Source organism: Haliotis cracherodii, unplaced genomic scaffold (genome assembly GCF_022045235.1).
Source record: "Haliotis cracherodii isolate W230 unplaced genomic scaffold, xgHalCrac1.p SCAF_9, whole genome shotgun sequence".
Classification (NCBI taxonomy): domain Eukaryota; kingdom Metazoa; phylum Mollusca; class Gastropoda; order Lepetellida; family Haliotidae; genus Haliotis; species Haliotis cracherodii.
Genome location: NW_027266343.1, coordinates 8,632,596 through 8,644,007, shown reverse-complemented (window position 1 = coordinate 8,644,007; position 11,412 = coordinate 8,632,596). Strand labels below are relative to the sequence as shown.

General features: G+C 38.1%; 1 protein-coding gene across 1 annotated transcript; it reads right to left on the bottom strand.

The window, feature by feature from the left end:
* Nucleotides 1-930: 930 nt before the first annotated feature.
* LOC139452723 (C-type lectin lectoxin-Lio3-like) lies at nt 931-10,971 on the bottom strand. Its single transcript, XM_071234299.1, has 3 exons — nt 10,737-10,971; nt 3,096-3,269; nt 931-1,136 (listed from the first exon to the last, which is right to left on the bottom strand). Exons 1-3 carry the CDS (start codon nt 10,969-10,971, stop codon nt 931-933), a joined length of 615 nt encoding a protein of 204 aa, XP_071090400.1.
* Between the last annotated feature and the right edge of the window lie 441 nt (nt 10,972-11,412).

Here is an 11,412-nt window from a genome sequence, read left to right as displayed (position 1 = left end):
GTGTGTGTGTGTGGCTGCTCGTACTAGTCCGGACTGATGACGATTTATAGTGCTAGCTCACTGAGATACCATGCCGCGGTTTAACATGAATACCCCACTCAGACACAGTATACTCATTCCGAGCCGACCAGTCCTTGTTTTAGCTCCTTAATGTCGAGCGCCAGACATGGTAACAACAAGTACCATCTTTTAACGTCTCCAGGCGGATGCTCTACCACTAGACCACGGAGGCGGTCTGTTACAAACAGAGCTAGGGCCGTTGCGCTTTCTTGTTTAAAGTAACAGATTCAGTAAGATTATCCAACAATCTTAACGAAATGTATATATATGGTTTTAAGTGTTACTGCAGCATATGGATGCCTTAATGCTAAGTCAATTTCCATAATGACAAATTGTGTTTGAGTGTTCTGGCTTTGTTTATTAATCAAAGTGAGGGATGAAGCATGGACATACATTGGCAACCTGTTTACTCCAATCAACATATCGATCACTTGGTGCCCGGAATGTCTGCTGAGGGCTATATATGAAGATTTATTATTCATAATCATAATTTCTAAAAATAACAAGAACTTCAAATGTTAATAAGTTTGCTTAAGTGAACAAAGAGATATCTGTGGATTGAATGAAGTGTTTTGAATACGTTTGGACAAGTGTGCTTTCTTAAGCTTTAGTGATCGTTAAGAAACCTGCTCAGCAGCGGTAAGTATTACCCTTGACTTGACATATGTTATATGACACATAATGAATATTTTATGTTCATTTTAACATGACTCTAGGTTCTTCTTAAACCATCCGGTGTTGGTATTATCGTCACAAGCACATCTGACGATGTTTACAAAAAGTACATGTACCAAAGTATATCATATCTTGACGAAGGTTGCTTCATGTCCAATTCCAAACTGGAGTAATTCTCCTTTCTCGTCTTCTTTTTCACAACACCACCTCACACACAGTGTGATGCAGAAAGACACAGATCCCGATGTGCCAGGCTCTTGGAACTTGATCATAGAGGACGACACACTTAAAGTCGAAGAATACGCTCGGTTGCCCTGGGTACCAGCAGGTATAGTTAACCAGGGAGCCGTCCGTCCATCTGAACTCGTCGTCAATAGAATGCAGCCCCGTCCATATGTCACCTGGAAACAATTTTCAAAATGTATTTTTATCCATTACTATGCATTAAAATGAGTGAGTGGGTGAGAGAGTGCGGTTTAACACCTAGCGTGTTTCAGTTCATCCTAAGCTTGTTATCATGATTGTTGGAGCAAAAAACACAAGAGCAGGGGTACCATACTAACAAGAGAAAACTAATAATTATAATCAGGATCGAAGCCTTGATCAGTGGATCCTGACGCGCTTATGAATATTGCGAGACCTTAGACCAATGTTCTATAATAACACGGGCGGTGCAATCTGTACTGAACCAAACAATGAAGTATAACAAGAACAGAAGGTTCCCAATATTGTCAGGCAGTTAACGTAGTTAGAAACATCCCACAATCGTGTATCGTTCAATACAAACACATTCCAGCCGACTCAAATCAATTTCCCGAGGCAAGAGGGTTAACTGAATATAAAAGTCCAGTTTCCACCCTTGCCGAACAAGGCTTGGATAATGGAGTTACATTATGGCTGAACTAACAAGTCTATGCATAGTCCAATCAAAATCGCGCACCGAAATCGAAATCCGGTTCGTAAACAGATCGGTCGATTGCAGGATTTGCAAAGAATGTGCGCCGCCAATTCATTTTCATGTTTTTAATCACGGCGCACACGTGATTTGATGTACTTCGCGAAGGAAGAACCGTTTTATCACCAAATAGATCATGATGGTAGATCAGATCGTCTTGACTGGGCGCCACCATTTTGTTTGAAGCAAATGCATGTGATACGAGAGGTGGAATCTGATTGGTCCATATGGGAGAGGCATAGAATGGACCTAACTCGTAATTGCCACTGGTGGCGCTACGATCGAGCCCAGGAATTCGATCCCAGTTCGGCAAGGGTGGAAACTGGACTTTTAAAGTCAGTTAACGCTCTTGCCTCGAGAAGATGACTCAAAAGGGAAGGATCATACTCTGCAACATCACTGACTGATGACCGTGTGGGTCGACGCTTATGCTTTCTCATTCGGTTGGCCTAGACTCGATATAGCAGCAATAGTAGAGCTAACAGCGGCGTTAACAACATTTACCCGTATGGTGTATATTTTATACTTCGATTTTGCAAAATTAGAATGATCTCCAACATAATCTAATGCTTCAGATCCTTGAGGTAAATATTACATGTCAACTCTTGATGACTTGGGTAAATAATTCATCTCATGACAGTGTGTTTTGTTTGTTTGTTGTTTAACGCCGCACTCAGAAATATTCCAGCTCTTTGACAGCGGTCTGAAAATAATCCATTCTTGATCAGACAATCCAGTGATTTACCTCATGAGCATCGATCTACGCAATTGGGATCGATGACATGCATCAACCAAGTCAGCGATCCTGACCACCTGATCCCGTTAGTCGCCTCTTACGACAAGCATAGTCTCCTTTCACTGCAAGCATGGGCTGCTGTAGACCTACATGTGTTCTACCCCGGATCTTCACGGGTCTCACGACAGTATTTGTATACGTCGCATTGTCATCTGTATTGTGTATAATACACAGTTTTATTTTATAAACTCAATGTTTGATGCTTAGTTTTAGTGACAAAAAGCTTGGATGGATAATCCTTCCCACTCTGCATTTTTGCCCAGTGAAGAAATGTCAAGACTCGCCTCCTATGTTACGATGAACGATTAAAAAACAAATCATCAGAATGCCGTCACAATGCTACAGTGATTACATGTACTTTGGTCAATCCCTCCTTAGTAATTATTTTCATTTTACATTTCTGTTGTATCTAGAAATATACCAACGTGACTATCACAAAATTATATCAGAAACGATCGGTTAAAACTAACAAAGCAATCGCTGAAACGGTAAAACATGTTGAGTTTTTGGCCAGAACCAAGTTGATTACATGGCCACGAGAGAAGTACGAGTTGCCATTCAGTTTTTCCCGGAATGACACGAGTGGTCACGAATGACGCATGAACTCACCCAGTTCAGAGGACATGTAGGCCATCTGCTTCTGTTTCGCGTCTGTGTCTATCTTGATCAGTCTCTTCCCACTATCACTGCATGTGGCGTTTGCTGATTGCCAGTCAGTTTGCACGCCAAGTTTGATACACAGATGGGCTCCTCGGGAGAAGATGTGATCACGAGGACAATCAGCTGAAACAAATAAATAAAGCAGTAGCAGAAATGTTGAATTTGTTTTCATTTTCCTTGCTTGACACCAAAATTTGTCGTTTTGTTCAGGTAGCTTTCCTAAAAATAGGTAATTTATTGCCATGTAAAGGTATTGTAGAAGTAAGTAAACCTAATCTGGACCAGACTATATCCGGTGATATTACGGGCAATATACCCAATGTTTGTTTGTTTGTTGTTTTACGCCGCACTCAGCAATATTCCAGCTACATGACGGCGGTCTGTAAATAATCGAGTTTGGACCAGACAATCAAGTGATTGACATCATGAACATCGATCTACGTAACTGGGATACGATGACATGCATCAACAAGTCAGCGAGCACACCCGATCACGTTAATCGCCTCTTACGACAAGCATAGTCCCCTTTTACGGCAAGCATGGCTTGCTGAAGACCTATTCTACCCCGGATCTTCACGGGGCTATCCCCTATGTAAGGGTACGATGTCAGACATAGCTATAGGTAGTTGGGAATCCCCACAGTTGTTTATGAAAAATGATATCTGATTTGTATATGAAGTTTCATCAAGATGATGAATTAATGGAATACGACATATGCCCTTGACTGTTGATCGGCCTAAGTCAATCTTGCTGTCTTTGCAAAGCAAACATTAACACATTCCAGAACAGCAAAAGTTACCAACACAGCTTTTTTCTATTGTGTTCCATAACGTAATGTTGAACGATTATCGTCCACAAACATATTCTTCCTTCATTTGAACCGAATTCCAACTTACTTCCTTGAAAACTCAAAAGTATAAACTGTTGAATTATTAATGACCACACAGGCAGCATTTCAGCCTTTGCCCGATGTGTATGCAAAGTGTCACAAATAAATACTTAACAGTTTTTGAGTTAATGCTCCGCAAACGAACCCTAGCCTCATTAGAACCAAGGTCGAATTGATTGCCTTGCCTTGGTAATTCAGCAAATATAAACTTTCTAACCATCAAAATGAACCGGTTCAGTACATGTACGATTCCGACTATATCATAAGCATGTGTATATGAACCAATACCAAATAGCAATGATACCAGGAGTTCGCGAAAAGGTGAGCTCCACCGGTGGCACCCGTCACAAACCCGTGCAAAGGCAAGTCAATTGTTCAGCTGAAAAACACGGGGGCATATGGTTCAAGTCAAAATAGGGAATGGCATCAGACATCATTTTTGTCACTGAGGCGTCAGATATGGGAATGGCATCCATATGTCTACCATGAAACGTTTTGAAAGCTTGACTGAGGCCTTGAATGTTGTAACCTTGATCAAACAACTTCTGAGCAAGAGTGGTATGACCCTCTTTGAAAGAGCATGCTCGATTGTATCTCAAACGTTGTGAAATGTAAACAACTGGAGCTGCTTGAATATTGCTCGACATGAAGGGAATGTTGACCATTGGAAAGTTGAAGTCATCCCTCTTGTCATACAGACTTGTACATAGTGTTTTGTCACTCTAAATCTTTATGCATACATCTTAATATGAAACAGATGAGGCGGTCTCACTGGTCGCCTTTATTTCTAGTTCAGGTGGGTAAATCAAGGGAAGGGAATTGGCTATTTGATTTGATTGAACGATATCAGACCATCGATATACCTGAAGCTTACATGTGTACCTTAAACTTCTTTGCCAAATGACCATGTTTTAACTTTGCCAATCCGAATAGAAATTCCGATTCATATGTATAAAGAAACAGATCCAAAATAGGGGAGCACAATTGGTGTCGATGGGAATGCCTGCTTTTTGCCTAAATGTCTTAAGCCTAAATGTTACATAGATGTTATCAATGAGGAAGTGAAAGCCTTGCACATTTTGTTTTCTCAGTAAACTTCAGAAGGCATTTGCGTTCATTTTTGACAAATTAATGTGAATCTCTAAAGATAGATACTCCTATGTTTTACATATATAGATGTTATCAGTGAGGAAGTGAAGCCTTTCACATATTGTTGACTTAGTAAACTTCAGATGGCATTTGCTATTATTTTTCACAGATTGTTCTGAATCGCAAAATATAGATACGTAGCTGTATCTGTGTTCACCAAGTTTTGTAACAAACGCCCCATGGATAAAGGAATGAAATTTTTCCTTAAGTTTGTCATTTGGGATAGTGGTGTACAAAGTTGAAAAATCAAATGTTTTGACAGAATGGAACCTGGTTCTTTACTGGTATTGCAAAACGTCAAGCAAATCCTTTGAGTTTTGGACAATCCCACATGGTATCAATTCCACGTGTCTCAAATACTTCCAGTGAATATAAAGAAAGTCCTTCCTTGATTGTATTAAGGATGATGGTTAGTCTTTGAGACAGGGATTTTGTGGTACATTTACTGGACTCTCACTTTGTAGGGATTTTATGCAGCTTTGGAATCTTGTCTTCAGGTTTTAAAGTCAAGTCAAAAGTTGACAGTACTGATTTAAGATTTTGGCAGATTTCATCCTCTGGTAATATACTGTCCTAATATGTGGCATTATTTGATATCGTAATGTCATTTATACCAAGTTCGTTGATCAAATTAATGTAGTGGTGTTTACATATAATGGTTATGTTATTTTAGGCCTTGTCAGTGGGAACAACTACAAACTTTTCATGCAGGGCAGCCAGACTTTGGATGACAGCTGGCTGGGAAAGAACAGGTTTCTTCCAATTCCGTTTCCTCTTTTTAAGTTTCTGCATTCTACGAATGACAACATTTGTGGTATATTCTTCGACAGCATCCATAATGATTACAAAAGTACAGAATACAGACGGGTAGAAAGCTGTATCTATGGAAGCAGCCAGTTTGGAAGGCTTTAGCAATTCAAGCACAATACAAAGTTGACACAATTCAAGCGGCGTGGTATGAGGCTACTTGTACAACTCTGGAAGCAATGGTTACCACTATGGCAATGTTGACTGATACAAAGTGCTTGATAAAAGTAACATGATCTGCACCGAGAAGCCGAAAGAATAAATGAAAGAATAAGGAAGTTGAAATCCATTAAGTCAACTTTGCTTCATTGTTACTTCCAGAATACGTCATCCTGTCTCTTTAGTCTATAGCAAGCTTCAACACGGAAGCGACCATCGTTGCTACAGAAAGCTAGCAATTAGGACAGAGATCAACAACAATGGAAGCGACCACGGTAGCAAGCTACGACAATTAGTTCGGATAGAGATTGCAACATTTACTTCGCATACCACTTTAATAAGTTTGTTTCACAAACCAACACTCGACTGCTTTACTCAAGTCAATAAATGCAGATTACAGTTACTGTTTTCGATTAATGTAGATGTATATAAGGGATAAACAAATGTATAGTCGTTTCTGAATTCAGCTTGTGCATCACTGAATCAGTTTATATTTTCATAAAAGGTTTGTAAGAGATTAGAAAAGATCGATATGAAAAGTTTGAACATGTCACACGAGTCACTTGTTTTGGCATTGTTTCTGAAAATCCACTAGCTACTAGCATTATGAAACGTATTTATAAGGCTACTTGCATTATCAAACATATTTATATAAAGATTAGGAGATTCTTAGGAACCAGTACATCACTGAGCAATCACACTGCTAAGCTGCATTGGTAAACCTTTCACATCTATTCTAAACGCGTGGCCTACACGTGTTAATTGAAATAATCAATATCCGGTTACAAAACACAAGACGGTTTTCGCAAAGGCTGTTCAAAGGCAGATCACAAGTTCACATTAAATTATTTAATACTCCTAAAAACAAAAATAAGGTGCACAGGTGCACAAAAGGGTTTTTTCAGTACATCAAATCAACTTTTACTTCATCTAAATGCTTAAGAAATATACATTTTTTATTGTAATTTTCACATGCGTCTCAGCATTAGTGTTTCTATAACCGATATACAGTAAACTGCGGTTATAACGAACTCAAAGGGATCACTAATTTTAGTTCGTGATAACCGTAGTTCGTTATAAGTATGTATACAGCTTATATACAACAAATGGCCGGGACTCAAAAATAAGTTAAGTTAACTAGGGCAGTTCGTTATAAGCGTGCTCGTTAAAGACGTAGTTTACTGTATTGAACTTTGATGACAATAGAAAGTAGTATAGAACAACAGTTTTCTACTTAACACTGCTTGCGAGAAAAAAAACAACATGGTTTACCTTTTATGACAAGGTCTCGCCATAACTTGCCACTTAAATATCTTTTCAGTTGATTTGTTTGAATGCACGTTTGTGACTTTTCTTATGTAGGTTTGTAATTTTAGGAATTTGAAAATACTCAATATCTAGAAAAAAATGCGTTGAGATTTCTAGAATGTGTTGCTTCCCTGTAGCACGCCAAATTATGTCATCTATGATGAATTTGGAGACAAACTCTTAAGATATACATTTAAAAAACTTATACTGTGTTTCTAAGCTTAAGCTTTTATGTGGTGAAAGTTCAAAAGTTGATTGTATACACATTACCACAACTTTGTAAATGTTAATCATAAATGGATAGAATTTGTTAAACATGTTTTCTTTGAAAGGGTCTCAGTTATAATTATACCCGGAAAAGACGATCTTAAGTCAAAACTTATTATATTAATCAACAAATTTATGGCGGTGTCTGATTGAACGAAATCATCATATGTGGCCTTATATACATTTATTAAAGACTAATTATCTTTAGAACCGTATATTTTGTCTCTGAAAAACAGAAAATGTTGTACTGTATTGAAATGTAGATGTTTTAACCACTATATGTTCTTCTGTCCAGTGTTTGAATCAGTAGCACCCGTAAGCATATATCTCTCACCCTATTATTACAAACATCCAAATATGCTTAAAATGCGCAACCTATTCAACAGAATAGAGTCGGATTGAATGATCTCCGTCCTCCTCAAAAAACATATTTTATACATGTGTACATAATGTACCTGTCCATCAATCATTGAATACTATGTACATGTAGATAATTATCACATCCTCATCCCATATACCCCTTATCCCGCTTCTAGTAGTCTGTGGAATAACGTTCATGTTCTGTTTATTAGATGAAGACCAGTGCGTGGCCAATCAAGATTGTCTGAAAATGTCCATCTGATACCATCTGAGGATCATTGGAAAGATCTGGTCATATGTGATTCGTGACCTGTAGTCAAAGTTACATGTATGTCATCTGTCATCGCAGACTCCAGCTACAGTACCTCCTGGCTAGTCAACATATCCAAGTGTCACCTTCAACATCTGCAAATTATCTATGACACTGCTGCGAGAACAGTCGTGAAAAACAAGAAATTGGATCATATTCCATCAATCCTCATGAAGCTTCCAAAACTATACAACATACTAGCCTAGCCCACAAATACTATCAACAGGACACCCCGCCTTACTTGTCTGATCTCCTGGTGGTATACAGTGCTAGGGGTGACTATTGGTCTGGAAATCACTATTGCGATGACTATTAATATTGAAAGAAACTATTGCGAAAACTATTGATATTGCAAGCAACTATTGCAATAAATATCGATGGTTTTCAGTGTATCATTAGAGTTGAATTAAACCTTGGAACTGAAGTTTCCTTTGAATGTAATAACCATAACAACAAATAACAAGTACAGAATGAGATATGAATGATTTGTTTTTTCTTTACCCTAATAATTTAAGAAAAAGAAACTTCCACATTATCATGTGTACATTACTAACACTCATGATCAAAAGAAAATCAAATTTGAAGAGCATTTGACTCAATCGTATGATATGGTAAATACAATCGACACTATCGATATTTCTAACTGAAATCGATACTATTGATCGGAAACTGATTTAACAATCGATTTATTGACTTTAAGTGCTTACCAATAGCAATATATCGATATTTCGATTTATCGTGACGCCCCTAATATACACACTATCACACTCACTGAGATCCGAAAATCAGCTACTCTTTAACATCCGAAGAGTGAGGTCCAAGGGATATGGACATAAAACCTTTGCTAATACAGCTCCACGTACATGAAATAACCTCCTAAATCAGATCTGCTATACTTATTCAGGACCGCTTTGGCGAACAACGTCTTTATCAACATACCTCTCGGGTTATAGTCTAAAAACTACTGGAAAGCCATTCAGCTGTTTCCTGAAGTAAACAGTAGGAATGTCTGCTTGGTGTTGGTGGTATCGACAGTGGGGACTGATGCCTTTCAACAGGATATTCATCAGGAATAACACAATATCAATGTTTGTAAATCAGCTGACGATCCCATGTTCATATATTAATCTCAGCGAAATCTACAGAAATAAACATGAATCACTGTCGTGGAATTCAGGGGTGAAATAGATGAGGCGGTCTCACTGTAACATTTCATCATGTACTCAACTCTACTAAAATTGTATTTAGGATGCGTCTACAGATTGCTGATAACATTAATCACAATATATACAATATAGTACAATTTTGTTGTAACGACCTGTTTAAATGTTCAGCTGATGACAAGAAATTCTAATCATTGTCAAATATTTTCTAAAGTACATTTCAAAGTCAAAATTAACTAAAATATACTAAAAAAGTTGTTTTTTTACTGTTGTAACCATACACAAACTAGCATTAGGGATGGAAAGGACTATCCATATGTATAAAAAACAGTTGTACTAAGAATATTCTTCACATGGAAAGCCGAATTTGTAACACCCATTTCACAGTTCTGCAATGATATGTTGTAGGATAATGCCAATTAGTATTTAATAATTAAACCATAAATTGTATAATTCTGACATATCGTAAAATAATGATAGGGTACCGCCCTAGTTCGCCGTATACGCCTGCATAAGAAGACTAAAAAAAGAATTGCAAAACTGCAGGTTGACATTTGCAATTCAAATTAAGCTGACACGCCGTGATATAACTGGAATACTGTTAAAAGCGGCGTTAAACCCAACTCACTCACTCACAACTGAATACCAATATCTTTGTTCTATTGACATTGATGTGCAAACCACACTTCTCGCAATGACACGAGCAACATCCTTAAGCTAGATGCAACCATATCAATTTAAACCCTTATAATTTTAAGGGTTGTCTTGCAAATTGTATGTTTGTAATATCTTTTTTTTATTGCTAGGTGCACATATATATATATAATATTTTATGTATTGTTATTATCTTCGCTTATTACTCTAAACGGGAAGATGATAAAGGCATAATTACAAACACTTTGGTCACTAAGGAATGTACGTTGGGTATAACACCGTTTTTAACAGTATTCCAGTAATATCACAACGTGTTAGCTTAATGTGGGAGGAAAGCCCAAAGTGATGCAGGTCTCAGACGTTTATGGTATGGTGCTGACAAACCTAGAAACATAAACGGGGCGAACCGGGATTCGAACCCACAACCATATGTTTCTAGCGTGCCCAAGAGACGCAACCTCACGCAACATTTACAGCATTATCATCACCATCATCATAATCATCGTTTGTTGAATGGTACTCACGATGTATCCAAGAATAGTACATCACTCCGGTGACGTTTATCATCGCTGATGACGTCGTGGTGTAGACAAGATTACTGATGTAACATCGCTGATGTTGTCGTTGATAAAAGAAAGAGGAGCATGATGCATCAGCGAGGCAAGTGGAGGCACAGTGTAAGAGACAGGGAGACAAGGACGGCGTCAGACCCTGTTGTAGAAGGTTTATCGCCACAAAGGATGCGACAAGCTGCAGCATCGTTCTTGTTCGTGAGACACACACATCAACATATGAACCACTGCTGACTCATTGAAAACGTAATCGTATTTCAATCGACTGTCTTTAATTTCCATTGGCCATACAGAATATCACACAGAATATATTGATCGGATTGGATTGTGACTTCCTCTTTGAGTGTTCACTTTATTGATGTAGGTATCCCATGGGTGCCATTGTGCAAGACTGTATGAAAAGAGGGATGACTTCAGCTTTCCAATAGTCAAAATTCCTCTAAGTCGAGCAGTATTCGAGCAGCTTCAGTATTGGTGTCTACATTTCATATACCTTTAGGAACATTCCAGCAAATTCTATCTTCGAAGATTTTATTGAGCATCACACGACTCAAAAGTTGTTTTACATTCAAGGCCTCAGCAAAACTTTCAAAAAGTTTAATGGTTGACATGTGGAGGACCTTTCCAA

Coding starts and splice junctions, on each gene's coding strand:
- LOC139452723 (XM_071234299.1), bottom strand. CDS start 10,971: ATGCTGCAGCTTGTCGCATCCTTTGTGGCGATAAACCTTCTACAACAG. Junction 3,270..10,736: donor GTACTATTCTTGGATACATC/GTGAGTACCATT, acceptor TATTTGTTTCAG/CTGATTGTCCTCGTGATCAC. Junction 1,137..3,095: donor CTACATGTCCTCTGAACTGG/GTGAGTTCATGC, acceptor AATTGTTTCCAG/GTGACATATGGACGGGGCTG.